Source organism: Eschrichtius robustus, chromosome 8 (assembly GCF_028021215.1).
Source record: "Eschrichtius robustus isolate mEscRob2 chromosome 8, mEscRob2.pri, whole genome shotgun sequence".
NCBI lineage: Eukaryota > Metazoa > Chordata > Mammalia > Artiodactyla > Eschrichtiidae > Eschrichtius > Eschrichtius robustus.
This window is the reverse complement of record NC_090831.1, coordinates 124053864-124071251: the sequence shown is the minus strand read 5'-3', so window position 1 is coordinate 124071251 and position 17388 is coordinate 124053864. Positions and strand designations below refer to the sequence as shown.

Here is a 17388-nt window from a genome sequence, read left to right as displayed (position 1 = left end):
CAACTGTTAGAAGGTACTGAGAAGTGACCAAAGACAGGGAGACACTATAAGGAACTTGACACTTATCATAAGGGGCCATGCAGCTACCACTTTTATGTGGCTTTCCCCCGAGAGCACTTTCGCATCCTGCTGACCCAGGGATATCGCTCAAGCAGAAATTCACAGTGACCTGAGAGGAAGAGGATTGAGTTTGGGGGCAGCCAGAGAGGGTAGAAATTGATGGAGAACTCCCCAAAGGAGCCACACAGGGGGTTGGGTGGGAACATTAGAAATTCTTCATATAAACTCCCTTCAAATCTTTGCCTGACCCATGAACGGCAGTCTCTAAAGGGTCCAGGGGAAACTTTTTGGAAGGCTGAAAGAGCTAGTTAGTGATTTCAGCAGTTGCCCTCAGCAGCAAAGACAAAATTTGAGATTCCGGTCCACCAAGTATTCCGCTGAAATACCAACGGGAGTAAAATCACATCAGGACTAAGGAACTTGCCCTAAAAGAGCAAAATTGGAATAGCCCCTTGCTAATGACGTCGACAACCAAGCCTTCCCAAGTTCAAAGGGATCTGCCAGTAATTTAAGTGCCTGCTAGAGCAAACACAGCACTCTTCAGAAGAGCATAATAATATCCAGAGTCCCTACAACATACTATCGACAATATCCTGTAAACTATTAAAAATTCTTCTTTTCTAACATAAGGATAGAAAGCTATAAAATTTCCCTCTACACATGTTTATCTACATCTCACAAATTTTTGTGTATTCTGTTTTCACTATCACTCAGTTTATAATATTTTGCATATTCTTTGTGATAGCTTTTTTCACTCGTGGATTATTTAGGAGTATGTGTTTAATTTCCAAATATTTGAGTATTTCCTAGAAACTGCAATATCCAATATGGTAGCCACCAGCCATATGTGGTTATTGAGCCCTTCAAATGTAGCTGGTGTACCTGAGAAATTGAATTTTAACTTTTCTTTCATGATAATTTGTTTTAATTTAAACACTGAAGCACTGTAAAATATTTTGCCATGAAACACAGCTTTGTTGTTTGGGTAGAAATACACTTCACTCTAACTGTTGTATCACATATTATTGCTGTATTGCAATGTAAATTTTGGCCACATTTTTTGTTTCCAGTATGAGAACATATGTACATCATTGATCTAGTTAATGTCAGAAGATTGATTCCCTTTGAACGATCTTCCTAATGCAGTGACGTAATACTTTTATTTAAATACTTTGTGTAGACAGCATGAGTTATAGTGATACCGATCTACATTGTAGTTGGTCATTAAATTTAAATACGGTTTATTATTTTATTTATAATAGGGTTAAGTTAAATCTTTTAATTTAAAAAGAAATATGGACAATATTTAAACTTTAAAATGAAGGCATGATATTGATGCAGAATGAATGGAGATGACTAAGCAGGTAATAAAACTGGAACAGGAGAGAGAAAAAGAGACTGGAAGATGTGTTATAACATTCACAATGGCAATTGCAATTTGCTGCAGTGTAGCAAAACCAAAAAAAAAAAAAAAAAAAAAAAAAGCTGTTGGAGACCTTTTCAGCAAACACATACAGGATTTGATAAAATGTTTCCTCTCAACCATCAAAAAGAGACTTGACAAAACTAGTAACTGAAGCCAGAATTAAATGTCCAACAAAAAAACTCTAGAGAACTTTTAACAGGCTCTGAGCTTGTAACTTGGGCCAGGTATAGAACAGTTGGGATTACTGCATGAAAAAGAAAAACACTTTTAATTGGAGAGATGGTGAAAAAAACTTATTACTTTGGTTATGGAAAGTGTTATTGCAAATTTTTAAAGAAAAGACTAAAAATTCTAAAGTATGCAAAACACAAAAGACCTTCCATCAAGGCTCCAAACAATTACCCAGAGAAGGCAAGACTTTTAAAATAATACTAAAGATGAATTGATTTAAGGTTTGAAAAATTGCAAGTCTCTTTTTTTAGAGCCATATGAGAAGTGTGACTTAAGACATGATCCGAATGATACTTTGAGTATGTCTTAAAGTCGTCCCATGTCTAGGAAAAGATGTAAACTCAGGGCAAAAAAAAAAAAAATCAAATTAGGGGTATAGATATTTTTAAATCTTTCAAACCTTTCAGAGGAGAATTTTAATAGATACTTGGCACAAATTCCTCATGATGGAAGCACATGCAATAATCTCCAGTCTCACGCTCGTACTCTGTGCCCCAGAATTCCTGGACCATGCTCTTCTCCGCTTCTGGATCCTGCCTATATTTCGCCTCGACTGTTTCCAGTAACATTTCATCTCTCTCCACTTATGCAGAGTATTCGATTAGGAAAACTGAAGCCAATCTAGGTATTAAAAGTAGGACGAACTCTTTGTTTTTCCTTCTAAAATGGTAAAAAAAAAAAAAAATTTAAGTTGCCTTTAGATACATTAGATTGGTGAGTGTATGGCTTTCATCCATATCTTTCTTTCTCGTTTTCTTTTTTTCATCTTTATTGGAGTATAACTGTTTCACAATGTTGGGTTAGTTTCTGCTGTACAACAAGGTGAATCAGCTACATGTGTACATATATCCCCATATCCCCACCCTCTTGAGCTTCCTTCCCACCCTCCCTATCCCACCCCTCTCAGTTGTCACAAAGCACCGAGCTGATCTCCCTGTGCTATGCGGCTGCTTCCCACTAGCTATCTATTTTACATTTGGTAGTGTATATGTGTCAATGCTAAAAGTTGGATGAACTTTGAATCCAAGGAATGAAAGGCTTGCCCAGGCCTGGGGAGCGAGGTGGTGTGCTGAACTGGGTGATTTTCAGCAGCCATGAGCTGTGAAACACACCGCTGTCTCCCCATAGTCTATTTGCAATGGTTGCCATGGTACTCCTTCTCCAGCAAGTTCCAGATCTTGTGGGAGTGCTTCTCATTGGCAGACTCTGACCCGGACCTGTAGGGAAAGGGGTGATAAGGAATGTTGGCCCAGGCTCCTTCCCTGAGATGCAGAGAACCCAGGAAGAATCAATGGTGCCACGTTTACAGCATTCAGCACAGCTGAATAATTCAGATGGAAGGAGTCACCTTATATCTGACCTTATGGAAAACTTTCCTGTCTCATCCACGACATCAAATAGGAGTTACACCTATTTGATGCTTGGTATGCCTGGGACAAAGTATGAACATATTATCTTGAATTTTCATTTCAACACGTACTGCCTCAGTAGTGGGTGGCAGCTGACTCTTCCTGTTCACTCCTGTGTACCAACTTGCTGGCACACATGAGGCCCTCACTAAATATTTTTTCACCCTCCCCCTTGGAGAGTTGGTGAAACTTGGCTCAAGCTACATTTCCACAGCATGGAGAGTCCAAAATCTTTCTTGTTCTTTCTGGGAATTTCCTGAGCTCACTTCTTTATGCTTCCCTGTACTTTCTCAGTCGTGTACCACTGTTCTCTATTTGACCCAATTTCATGAAGACTCAGAATTCACTTCTTTAGCTGGTTTCCACAATAACCACGTATACTAAGCATTTTATGCGCTTTGGCGTCTTTCCTAGCGATTTTGAAACTCAGGGGGAGGGTCCCACAGGCAGCGGTGGGCGTTATTACATCAAGTCGACTGCCCTCCCTCTAGCTTGGAAAGAGGAAGTGCTAGTCCCTCCAGAACCCAGGAGAGAGAAACTCCGGAGTGACACTTCATAAATGACCTCCCTCTCACGAAAGGCAGAGGGATTGATCTGTTTGGGGATGTTAAAATGTTAGGAGAGCCATTAGACCCATTAGACCACTTCCTGCTATGAGTTTTACTTTTCAAAAACAGGAAACAAATGGCCCTCTCTCCCTTTTGACCTGCTGTGATCAGATATGACCAACACTTTTGGTTCCTTGTTTCATCCTATAAGCAGACCAAAAAAGTCCTCTTTCTGGTGGTCCAGAGGCGTCTTACTTTTTGGGTTTCACCTTCTCAGACTATGACTCTTTGGTTGTCAGGTGGCCCCATTATGTGAAACTAGCTCTCTTCCATTTCAGGGAAAAGAAGGAAGACTCCTAACTTTGGTTTTTCATCCCTGCTCTGGTCTCCACTTCATCTTTACTAGGGAGTCCTAGAATTCTGGTAACACCATGGTACTTAGTTTTCTTTGATTCAGTTCTTTGTGTGGATAGTTTTTCCTGCAGAATCCTGGAGGGGAGAAGGGTCTTTGGCTGCCTGGTTCTAGCTGGTAACGTTTGGAGCAGGGGAAATGCCTTGAAAATCATTGAAGTGACTTTCCCTTTTTTTTTTCAAGCACAGGATATTTGCTCCAGTGTAATCACTCTCAAAGTATAGTCCTGGACCAGCGGGATCGGCAATGCCAGGGAACTTGTTAGGAATGCAGATTCTCAGGTCTACTGACTCAGAAACTTTGTACGTTAACAAGTCTTCCAGGCAACTCTGATGCATGCTAATGCTCCACAAAATACAGAAAAAACCTGAATAATCAGATTTTAATATTTTAAAAAATATTAATACAGTTTTGTTGAAAGACGACCACCTTGTCAACCTGGGTGTTTTCTCTAGAATGGATGGTCTATATTCTATCATGTCTCCAATTTGCATAAAAAGGTTCAGGCACTAAGTGATAGCATGTTACACGGTAGAAGTCCAGCTGGTAAGAGATGAGGACAGCTCCTCTTCTTACAGGGGAAAGGAAGCAGGAAGGCAGAGGAATCAAGCCATCAGAGACGTGTCCTCACTTTTGTCTCTCCAAGTTCAGGAAACAAGAAGTATATTGGATAGTTAACTTCTGGTCACTTCTTGAGCTAGGATCTGGGGAACACCCTCTGAGAAAAGCCTTTTAAACATGGGTGTCACCCTATGTGGTCCTCGTCTCAAGGATGGAAACACTTTCCGTTTCTATCTGGTTTGGCTGCTCCCCAGTACTTTCTAGCATTTAATTCTTCATAATTTATCCAAAGTTTATCTGCAGGATATTTAGTATGTTACAAACCTCTGTCCTTTTGGAACCAGACTCAAGTTCTGAGGTTGTACTTTCTTGTCCTTTCCTTGGTTTGTGTGTAGAATGAACAAGAGTTTAGGATTATAGGAACGTGTGGTTGGGAATTGGCAAAGGAATTCACCATGGGGGTGGGAGTGAGGTCGCTCTAGAGCCAGGTGTAGAGCAAACTCGCCCCAGCTGCATCTGGCACGTGCTGCTAGTCGTCTGCTTACTAGCATTTTGCCCCTCCTGTTCACTAACAAAACTACAATTTTGCTTATAACTGCGACGTACCCATGTGAGATACTGAATTGCACAGTGTTTCTTGCAGCTGGGGTAACCAGATGACCAAGAGGTAGTAGCAGAAGCCCTGCGGACATTTCTGGGTTGCCTTTGCTTTTGTAATACAAGTGCCATTCTGTCTTCCTTCTTGTGTCTGTGTTCTTTCCACCTGCAATTCAGACATGAGGCTGAAGGTGAAGCAGCCGTCTTACCACTTTGAGGACAAAAGTTACTTGCAAGTAATGGTGGAGAAAAAAATCAAGTTCTTTGGGTAGTTCCATGGGCTCTGGACTTACCAGCCATAAACTCCTTGTTGTATCACAACTGAACCCTTTGTTAAGCTACTTTGGTGAAGTTCTCTTCCATGCAACCAGACATACCCTCCAGCTTATATTCCAGGGCTGAATGAGCGTCACTGTCGGACCAGCCACAGAGATTTTAGACCATCAGGAGCTGTGGTGAAGTCAGCCAGGAGACCCTCAAAGGGCACTGCCTGGAGTGAGAAATTAATTCACTTGGTGACTTTACACCAGCTTGTGGACTTTCTTGTTGGGGACCAGCAGGGCTTCAGAGGCTTGACAGACATGGGATGTCACCCAACAAGTAGAGGAGGCAGGGACTGAGGCTTGGAGACCCCATCTTTCTCCGCAGATCACAATGTCATGGAATAAACCCATCCCCCACTGAAGGAAAGAAATACGATGGTTGCAGGGAGTCTCTAAGTCACCTAAATGGAGACTGAACACCGTCTAAAGTGGCTCTTTAGCAGATCCGATTGGACTGCTTTTTAAACAAGAGTCACCATTTAGTTATATATTTTCCCTAGAAGTAATGGATGGGATCTAGGAAAGAGTATAAAATTATAGACAAATTAAACATGTACATTTTCCATTTGTGTCCTAAATGTAGTATATGTTTAATTTTGCCTCGTAGACTGTTTCCAGTGAATTTCAAATTGTTCCACAAGAAGCGACTGACTTATATTCTCAGAGGACTCATTTCCACAAGCTTGTTCAAAGCATTTTTTCTGCAAAGGCAACTATTATCTCAAGAGGAATTAAAAATAGAGTTATAATTTCCATATCTCATTATCTTTTCTCACAAATCCTATATCAGAGATATAATGCTTAAGAAAATGTAGGCACTACATAACATAGCCATTGTGTATATGAAGCAAAAACTACAGAAAATGCAAGGAGATATGGATTAACAGGCCCTAATAATACGACTTTAATATAAACTTGTCAGAAAAGACAAATCAAGTAGACAAAAAATAAGTAAGCAGATAGAAGGATAAACATAATGAAGAAAGTAGCTCTCTTGGATTTATAGAAAATACATTCTTTTTGCATAATAACGGAGAATACACCCTTTTTCAAATGCACATGGAACATTCACAAATATTGATCATATATTAATATATGTTAGCAAACCTCAGTGAGTTCCATGAAGTAGAAATATTAAAAACAACACTTTCTGATCATGATGAGATAAAACCAGAAATTACATTTGGAAAAAAGTCCTTCCATCGGGAAATGGAAACACCTTGTATGAAACAACTCTTGTTGAGAAGAAAAATACAAACTGAGGCTTTAGAATTTCTTACAGATCATACTAATGAAAATACTAAATGTCAGAAGCTATAGGCTTCATTGAAAGAAGTGATCAGAGTTAAAAGCATTGCACCAAAAACTTCTTCAACAAAAAGAAGAAGAAAATGAATTAAATTCTCACTTCCAAAAAACTAGAAAAAGTACAATAAGGTAAACCAAAAGAAAGTACAAGTATGAAAGACAAAAATTAACGTAGTGGAGAAAAAAATACACCTAATTAATAAATCAAAATCTTAGTTTATTGAAAAAATTTAAAATTAACAAACTACTCATTAACTTGTTCAGGAGAAAAAGAGGAAAGGGCACAAATAAAACTTCCAAATTGACAAGAGGAACAACCATTGAAATTGAAGACAAGTTTAAAATTTAAAACCTTTTTGCAAATAAATTTGAAAACCTAGAAGAAATGGATAATTTCCTAGGGCAATGCAGATTACCAAACTTATCTCCATTAGAGAGACAAAATTCATTTTTTAAAATATTTTTAAAAGGTTTTTTGATGTGGACCATTTTAAAAGTCTTTACTGAATTTGTTACAATATTGCTTCTGCTTTATGTTTTGGTTTTTTGGCCCCAAGGCATGTGGGATCTTAGCTCCTCAACCTGGGATCAAACCTGCACCCTTTGCATTGAGAAGGTGAAATCTCAACCACTGGACCACAAGGGAAGTCCTTAGAAAGAGAAAATAAACAGACCAATGTACATGGAAGAATTAGAGAAAGCTATTAAGGAACCACACCACAAAGTAAGCACCAGGGACAGATTGTTTTGCATGGAAATTCTTCCAAACCTTCAAAGTCCAGATAGTTTCAGTGCTCTTTAAATTGTTGCAGAGCATCGAAAATGAAGAGAAATTTCCTAATTGCTTTTTGAAAACAAATATAACATTGATACTTAAGTCTGATAATGATGGTACAAAAAGATAAAACTGTAGAGCAATATCTCTTGTGACTTCAACACAAAAATACTAAATAAAATATTAACAAATAGGTGCCAACACCACATTAAGAATGTGATACATCATGGCCAAGAGGGATAGAAAACAGAAATGAAAAATTGGTTCGATATTGGGAAATCTATTCATATCATTCACCATGAAAATTCTCATGTATGATTTTTTTTTTTTTAAAGTCATAAGCAAATGGCTGTATTTTTTCTTTTTATTTATTTATTTATTTATTTTTGGCTGTGTTGGGTCTTCGTTTCTGTGCGAGGGCTTTCTCTAGTTGTGGCGAGCGGGGGCCACTCTTCATCGCGGTGCGCGGGCCTCTCACTGTCGCGGCCTCTCTTGTTGCGTAGCACAGGCTCCAGACGCGCAGGCTCAGTAGTTGTGGCTCACGGGCCTAGTTGCTCCGCGGCATGTGGGATCCTCCCAGACCAGGGCTCGAACCCGTGTCCCCTGCATTGGCAGGCAGACTCCCAACCACCGCGCCACCACGGAAGCCCCCATGGATGATTTTTTAAAAGCCTTCAATGAAATTCAACAGCCATTCATGATAACAACCCTCAAGAAAATAGTGATTGGGGGATCCTTGCTTAACATGATTACGCACACACATGCGCGCACACGCACACACACAAATACACGTACTACTGTAGTTCAGCAGCTATCTCACTTACCTAACTGGGAAACACTGAAGGCATATCCAGGAAGCAAGCAAGCATACCCACCCACTACCAGTCAACATTATAATGGAGGTGTTAGCAAATGCAATTTGACAAGAGCAATCAATTAGGGGCCTAAGAATAAGTCAAGGAGAAGTGATACACTGTGGTACATCCATAAGATGGAATACTTGTCAGCAACAAAGGAGAACAAGCTGTTGGTACACACAACTTGAATGATTCTCAAAATCATTATGCTAAGTGAATGAAGCCAGTCTCAAAAGGGACTTTGTTTTACTCATCTCTAGATTCTCAGTGTCTCCTATAAAACCTGCCACCAAGTACAAACAACCAATGAATGATAATAAATAGATGAATAGGTATGAACTCCCAGAAGTTGTGAGAGAAGAGAACATGCTTCATTCTTCTATTGTATTAATCACAATGCATAGTATCATTAATCTCTCTGCCTTCTGCCCTGGGAGGCAAATAGGCAAAACTGCTCTCAGGATATGTCACATGGGCTTCTCATTTCCTAACTGCTACTCAAGAGCAAAACCATTTTCTTTGTCTCATCTACAGCATTAACCCGGAGGCAAGGGTAAGAATAATTGAATGCATTTACACAGAAAATAACCACTGGCGTTAGAATTTTCTTTGTATTAATTCTGTATTTACTTTTTCTTGGGAGGTGTATATGGTTCTTTGGTTAAATATTTGTTAATAGAAGATTGTAATACAATAGCACGTTAAATTCATATCGCCAATGATGAAAACAGTAGAGACAGAGATCGCCCACCTTCTGCAGAGTGAAACCAAATCTCTCTACTCAGAGTGACTACCTCTAAAGGAGTCATGTGCTTCTTTGCACGGGGCTTCTCATACCCTTGAGCCTTTGTTAACTTTTATTAAATGTACAGTCTAAACTCCTTTGTGTTTGGGGGAAATCATGGAGAGACATATGCCCTAGTTTGAGCAAAATGGGTTAGGGCATGGAGAAGACGATTTTAAGGTGACAGAACAAGGAGAGTTGGCGTAGGTCACATATGACCACCAGAACACGTTGGTAGAACATGGAAAAGTGCTTTGGGGAAGGCTAGAAATTATTAGGTGAAGAGTACTCAGTAGAATAGTATAAAAGGGATAGGGTCTTAGCTATTTTTATCCACGTATTTAAAAGAATTGTTGCAGCAGGAAAGCCACAAAGGTCTCAGAAACGTAGGTCACGTGTAATTTCTATCAACACATAATGAATGACTCCAAGGGCAATGTAGTCTTTGACTGTCAGAGGTGTTGAGAATGTGGCTCAAACCTTCCAGGGAAAAGGAGAAGGGGAGAAGTCTAGAGGGTAGACCAAGACTACCTCCAAAATCATCTTGAACTTTTACAAAAGACTATAATTCATCCCTGTGCTCTTAGAAGAAGTAGTGGTAGTATTTTCCAAAAAACAAAAGCAAAAACAAAAAAAAACAGATTCCATTTTGTACAAATATGAGAGAACAGAACAGTTTTATTACAATAACAATAAGCAAACAATTCAATTGGGTGGGATAGCAGTTAGTTTCACAAGAAAAGGAGAGAACTTGTTATTCAGCAAATTGGTTGGTGTTGGTCAAAGAGTTTCTACAGATACATCTGAATATACCAAACATTGTTCTCTTATCTGTTGAATCTCTATCTTTCACTCTTTCTCGCATTTCACATAGTTGAGTTCTGAAAGCTCTATCTTCCAGACAACTCTTTGTTCATCAATGGGCAGAAGATAAGGAACAATTTGAGTCCTTCCGTAAAATTGTAAGTAAACAAATTTCCAATCATCTACAAAGAATTCTATAAACATCTCCATCTATAAGCTTAACTAATGCAAAGAACTGATCTTTCTCATAAACTATAAGGTTAAGATGATCACTGTGGTCCTGAGGGTAAAATAAGTGAGAGGAAGCCACAGGGGGAGATTACCTACCAATCTAGAAAGAATCTAGAGGAGAAACATTTACTAGGGATAAACAGAGAAAGCTTGGGGTCATCTTCTTTGGTCTCCTGCATTCCTTCTCTCTGTGTCTCTGAGAAAGAATTCACCAGTTAGGGAGCATCAATACGTTGTGCTTTGGAGTTTCACACATTGAGAACTTGCCCCTCCCCTGTTAAATCAATCAAACATATACCAATTGCCAACAGTGAACTTTACTCTCCTGAGTCCTGAGAGTCTGAGAGACAGAAAAATGAGAATGCTCTGACTTATATGGGGCAGGGCCAGCTGAACATATGCAGGAAGTATAGACACATTTTCCTGAAGTTTAATCTTAATGTCTAATCCTCAAACAGAGAGAAAACAAAGGAAACAATCTCCAACAAGCCTAAGATGAATTCAACTATCCCGCTCTGATTCTCAACTTCGTCTCTGGCATTTTGCTGCCTTGTAGCACAGAGAGCCTCCCTTTCTGCCAATTCCCTCCTCATGCACATCACTTGCTTTTGCTGTTCTAGTTCATCCTCCAGCGTTCTGATTTTCTCTTCATACTCCTGTCTTATCTGCGCTTTCTGTCTCTCTAGCTCTGCTCTGTAATTTTCTTGCATCACTCGGATTTGTTTCTGAATCTCCTCCTCAGCCTTTTGGTACCTGTTGTTCGTGAAGCATCTGCCTTTGCACTCTGCGACCACGCGCTGGACCAGGACCAGCAGCTGCTCCCTCTGGTCCTCCTGCGCAGCTCCTGCCGCCCTGTTGTTGAACACACAGTAGCGATCTCCGAACATGCCCATCAGCTCTTGAATGCCTTTTGGAGCTTCCTTTAAGTAGTCACAGAAATCGATGCCTTCCAAGTCATCTTTCCGGGTGAATAAGAGGATCATGTGTCTCCTAGCTCTCTCTCCAAACATTTTCAGGATCTTTTCCGTGGCTCTGTGGTCTTCCGGCGTGTAACGGCCCAGCGGGATGACGAGGAGCAGAGCATGAGGCCCTGGCGAGGTCAGGGCCATGCAGCGAGCAATCTCCTTGCAAGTGTCAGCATCCTGTACCTCTGTGTCAAAGATGCCAGGTGTATCCACCACGACAACTTCCCTCCCCTTCCAGGTGCTGTTTCCTTTCTTACAGGACCTGGTGATGGATACTGCGGAAAAGCCAGAAGGAAACATTTTCTTTCCGAGGATGCTGTTTCCTGTTGCACTTTTTCCTGCCCCAGTCTTACCCACTAAGACGAGTCTCAGTTGTGAATCTCTGGGCTCTTGGTTTCCAAGCCCTGGCACAACAGGAAATAAAAGTCGTAGCGTTAGAAGGAACTTCAACTGTCTCCCCTGCAAGTCCCCTGCCCACTGGTGCCTTTCTCTGTTGCCTGCTAGGGTCCTCTGCACTCAAGGGATGTCTCTAGAGAGCCCTCTGGGCTCGTGCTCCTCTTGCAGTATTCGAGGACCACCCAGGTAATTTTCAGCATCCCCTTGCGCTTCTTACTGTGACCTTGCGTAGGTAAGTAGCCCACAGAGGAGGAAACAAAATGGTTAAGAAGAGAACTCTGAGCTGCTACTGGTAGCTGGTCCTCATAAGATAACATAGGAAGTAACACAAAATTGACGTTGCATATTTTACTTCCCAGGAAAGTTCTAAGTTAATATCCGAGCAGCAGAGCACAGCAACTGAAACCTTAAGTTACAAACCAAATCATCTAATAGCTCTTCCTGTGTTTGTATTCAGCAAGTCTCTGCATATCTCTTTAAGGTGCCTATAAGGTCAAAGTCTGCCCGATTTGTTAGGCATAGACCCGGGACCGGTGGGAAGACAACTGGCAATCACGTTTGAGAGGCTGTTTTCCCGAGAAGACAGACCCTGCCAGCCGGCCCTTGAATGTAAGACTGATTCCTGCATGAGGAATCCTGTGTTATAACTACCTATTTCTGCTTTGAGACAATGCATACATTATCCCGCTTACAACCTCATAGACACTGTTACAAACCCCAATTGGTTTTCAGGGCTATCACCCCAAAACCAAGAGCCAACTAAACAGATGATGTTTTAGTTTCTCAGGCTAAAAATCTAGGCGTCACCCTTGACTCCTCTCTCTCCCCTTCTTTCCATATCCAACCCATCAGCTGGTTCTCTTGGCTCCAAATCTGTTCGCTTCTCTCTATTTTGAAGATCATCATACTAGCCCAAGTTATATCCCCATCCATGCTTCAGTAGTCTCCTAACTGGTCTTTCTACTTCCGCTTTGGCCCTTTCAGTCTGTTCTGTAAAGTGGAATAATCTTTTAAAAATATCACTCAAACAGAAGAGGGAAATTGCAGAACCTCCCACTCTGGCTTCCACAAAATCTGTAGTTCATCCCCATCTCGCACACACTTTATGGTGAAGCTTTTGCTCATCTCTGGATCCCTAAGGCAGAGTTTCTCACATTTGATAACCAGAATCCTGGGGTGAAAGAAGTAAATTTCCCAAAGCTGAGAACACTGGATACAGGATGGCTAAGATTACCTAAGGAAAAATGTGGATGGGAGTTCAGACTATTATTTAGTTAGCATCACAATGGAAGATGCCAACTATAGGATATTCTGAGGGCATTGGTTGACCTTAGAGACAGGGAGTAGGAAAATCATGGCTGGCGAGATAAAAAGGCACCAAAGGCCAGTGCCAACACTGCAAAAATTGGCCAATGTTGACAGCAAATGGATGGCAATCTATGATAGATGGCAAACACAGCCATGAATTATTCCCTCTCTGTACTCATGCCTCTTGGGAATGTGGATTTGCAGCTACTCTCATCAAGATGCTGAGTCCGTTTCTCCAACCCTTGAATCTGACTGGGCCATGTGACTTGCTTTGGACAGTAAGGTCGTGAAAACATGATCAAGCAGAGACTCCAGAAGTGCTGACTTATTGTAGTTTGCCTTCTCTTTCTGCTTTTCGGAACCTTACAACTGCCCTGGACTAGCCTACTGGATGAGAGACACAAGGGCCGGTTATCCCTGTCCCCCTGGTCTGCCCAAGAGCTTGCTGACTGCCAGACGTGTCTATGAGGCTAGCCGAGATTATCCAGTTGCATCCTGAACCACCAGCCTACCACACATGCATGAGTGAGTCTGGCTGAGATTAGCCAAGTTGATCCAGACCCAAAGACTGCCCAACTAACCCACAAAACCAAGAGCCAACTAAACGGTCGTTGTTTTAGGCTCCTAAATTGTGTGGTGGTTTGCTAAACCAGCAAAAGCTCAAACGATACAATCAATTTCTATGGATAAGGGAGTAGAGGGAGGGTTATGTGAGGAACGGAGTGATCAGTCTGTTGAATTTGTTGGTTATAGTGAGGCCACCAGCAACAGGGAAATTAGGGACCTGAATGAGGAATTAATTATGCCCATGTTCCTCCTTCCCAATCCTCTCTTGGGCTGAAGAGAGGGGCAGAGAAACCACCAGGGAGGCTACAACCCGCTGTTCTGGTGTGTCCACGCTGTAGGAAGTAGCACACAAGAAACCTCATCAAGCCCATATCAATCAGGAGATTCTAGCTCTCTTCCTCTTAGCTGTTAAGCTACATCACAAGGAGAAGCCGTAGAGGGTCGAGAGAAATGAGAGAGCAGAGTAAATGAAGGGAAAATAAGAAATGTGGTTGGAAATGTTTTGCTCTCGCGCAGATGGGGACTGGCTGACGGGACAGGAGAGCCCCGGCCCTCCTCCCCCAAGCCTGGCCTGCCTAGCCCCGAGCAGCCTCTCACCGTGGCTGGTCCTGGAGTTGCTGGGGTAATGGGCCGCCATTGTACTTTGAATTCCTGGAAATAAAGAAAAATAACTATGTCATTTCAGGGAAGTGGAGAGTAACTGGAAACTGGAAATGTTATCCTCATGTAACCAACAGTTTCTTTTTTTTTCATAAACTTGCTTGCTACTCAGTTTCTCTTCCTCTATTTCCCAATACTTCTCCATTCTCTGTTTTCAGTCTCATTTTCAGATTGTTCATTTTTCTTTACACAAATGTAAGTGCTTCAGGGTCTTCCTTGGCACTGGTTCTGGGTGCCCTTCCCCACTCTATTCAGTGAATGATTGCTTTGAATGCCATTTATATGTAGCCTGCAGCCTAGACCCTTCTCAGAGTTCCAAACTTTTAAATCCCATTCAACTTCTCCAGTTGGCAATTTTATGGGCATCTCACACAGAACTCAGACAAAATGGAACCCTTGACCTCCATCCCCAGCCTGGTCCCCATTTCAGTAAAGGGCACCACCAAATGGCTCACGCAGAATCTTGGGGTCCTCCACAACGCTTCTTTCCTCACTTGCTCATCAGTCTGGCACCAAATCCTATTGATTTTACTTCCAAAAAATGCAAAATTCTCCATTTCTCCCCATCTCCATGTTAATCCAACCCACTGTCATTTGATTGCAATGTAATAGGCTCCCAACTGATATTGCCTCTTCAATCCCTTCTCCACTCAATAGTCAGATGCCTTTTTAAAACTGAAATTTGATTTTTTTCCCGTGTTTCAATTCTTTAATGGATTCCTTTTGCTTTTTATTGTTCAAATAGTTGAAAACCCTTGGAATGGTCCAAAAGGCCCTGCATGCTCAATTACTCTCTCTCTCTCTTTCAAAAGGCTTGAACCATACTGGCCTCCTCAACGTCCCCTGAATCCTCTAAGCTCCCTCCAGCTCCTAGACCCTTGGGGAATATTTCCCCCTCCCTGGAGCACTCCCACACCCTTCCAATGCCCAACTCATTCCTTCTCAGCCCTGAGGCTTCAGTATTCTGTTATTTCTCCAGAGAGGGCTTCTCCACCCTCATCACCAACCAACAAGTTAGCTCTGGTGTGGAGTTTGTGCTAGCCACACTCCAAGGGTTTCTATAGAATACGTACCACAATAGGAAGTTGTTCGTCTGATTTTTTTACTGTCTCCTCGTAGACTGTAAGCTTTGTGATGGTGAACCGTCTGTGTCTTGTGTGCCCCGTTATTCCCTAGGGACAAGCACAATATTGGACAAAGCATGGATCTCAATAAATATTTATTAAATAAATGAATTGATTTTAAAAAATCTCCCTGATTCTTGCCTCCTCTCTGATTGAGCTTTATGTCCAGCCCAATCTGTCTTGTGAAAAAGATGATCATTTCCTTATTATTTTTTAAACTAATTAATTTATTTTTTGGCTGCATTGGGTCTTCATTGCTGTGTGCGGGCTTTCTCTAGTTGCGGTGAGTGGGGGCTACTCTTCACTGCAGTGCGCGGGCTTCTCATTGCAGGGGCTTCGCTTGTTGCAGAGCACAGGCTCTAGGCACGTGTGCTTCAGTAGCTGTGGCACGTGGGCTCAGTAGTTGTGGCTCATGGGCTCTAGAGCTCAGGCTTTGTAGTGGTGGCACACGGGTTTAGTTGCCCCATGGCCTGTGGGATCTTCTCGGACCAGGGATCGAACCTGTGTCCCCTGCATTGGCAGGCAGATTCTTAACCACTGTGCCACCAGGGAAGTCCCCTATCCTTTCCTCATTAACAACACCTAGCGTCCTTGAAACACGGTACTATGTTTTAAAGGTTTTCTTTCATTGTTACCTACTAACGTTGGGCAACGGAGAAAGCCATTTGAAGAACTCTTAGCAGATCAGATTTTAAGTAGGACAGGCTGAAGTGCTAGTTGTTAAAGAAAGCCTATCTGATAGGAAGCCAACAAATACAAATTTCAAACACCGTTAGAAAGACAGGCACTTCTTTTGAAAGTGGATTAGGAATAAGGAGTAGAAAGCAGCTTCTTGTAAACTGGGAGGAGAAATCACAGAATTATTAAAAATCAGCTTTGGTCACAAAGCTGATGTTGGTGACTGATTTTAGGAGAAGGAGTCAGATACCAGAAATAGGAAAAGAAAAGGTTTGGGGTGTTTCTTAAACACCATTCTTAAGAAGGGTGTTTCCATTCAGTCTGTGGACTTTCTCTTCGGCATTCTTTAATGCTGTTCTCTTTCTCCTGATTCTGATGTACAACCAGAGGACTGAACTTCTCTCCATCCTGACACTGGATGGCTGAGTTCTCCTCCTACCGCCTAAGGAAGAAGCATCCATCGATCCCCAGCTTCTCCTGAACTGTAGACAGTAACACGGGTTGGCATCTCCCTCCTCCTATCTCCTAAAAGTTCCCGTTCCCCATCTCTGGGTGAAGCCCACGACGGGACTGTTCCTGAGGAGGCAGGTCCAAAGGGGCAGCTCTGAGCAGATCGTTAACTGGGTAACAGAGTCTCTGATCCTAACCGCGTGCTGGCTTTGGGACACGGGGCTGCTGACCTGCACCTCTTACATCTCCTTGTGCTCTTTTCACCACCAGCTCCCCACACAGCTAATTCTGTCTGCTCAGCCAACACAAACCCTGAAAGCTTCAACTTTACTTATAAATTCTATCAATGGTGAAAACAATCATTTATTCCTACAAGTATCCTCTGAGCAGTGACTGCTGAAAGAGTTATCAATTTGTAGGACTCAGCCTTCAAAACAGATTACTGCCTAAAATCAGCAAAGACAGGAGACAGGAACCAATGAGAAATATATTCTGAGAGCAAGTTTGCAGGGAGTTTTAAGATATAGATCCAGAAGAGAAGTCCCCCCTCCACCAAATCACACATTTCCCTCCCTCTCTTCCCACTCCCACAAACACCCCTATTCCCTTACCTAAAAAAAATCTGGGTCCTGCTCCTTTCTCTAACTTTGAAAGCAATGCTAAACCAGGAGGCGACACTAAGCTATCAAGAAGGAAGAGGAGAGAGGAAGTGAGGGGAGGAGCTATCCAAACATGCTTATGCAAGAGATCTGCCCACCTTATCACCTAGCAGTGCCAGAACTTTCTGCAATGATGAGATTGTTTTGTGTGGTTCAGTATGGTAGCCCTGAGCCACATGGGCTACTGAGCTCATGAAATGTGATGAGTGTGATTGAAGAATTGAATATTTAATTTTATTCCATTTTGATTAATTT

General features: G+C 41.8%; 1 protein-coding gene across 1 annotated transcript; it reads right to left on the bottom strand.

Moving 5' to 3' along the window:
* Nucleotides 1–10010: 10010 nt before the first annotated feature.
* LOC137768623 (GTPase IMAP family member 4-like) lies at nucleotides 10011–17101 on the bottom strand. Its single transcript, XM_068550170.1, has 4 exons — nucleotides 17086–17101; nucleotides 15296–15394; nucleotides 14160–14213; nucleotides 10011–11695 (listed from the first exon to the last, which is right to left on the bottom strand). The coding sequence occupies exons 3-4, from the start codon at nucleotides 14197–14199 to the stop codon at nucleotides 10770–10772; spliced, it is 966 nt and encodes a 321-aa protein (XP_068406271.1). The 5' UTR covers nucleotides 14200–14213; nucleotides 15296–15394; nucleotides 17086–17101; the 3' UTR covers nucleotides 10011–10769.
* Nucleotides 17102–17388: the final 287 nt, after the last annotated feature.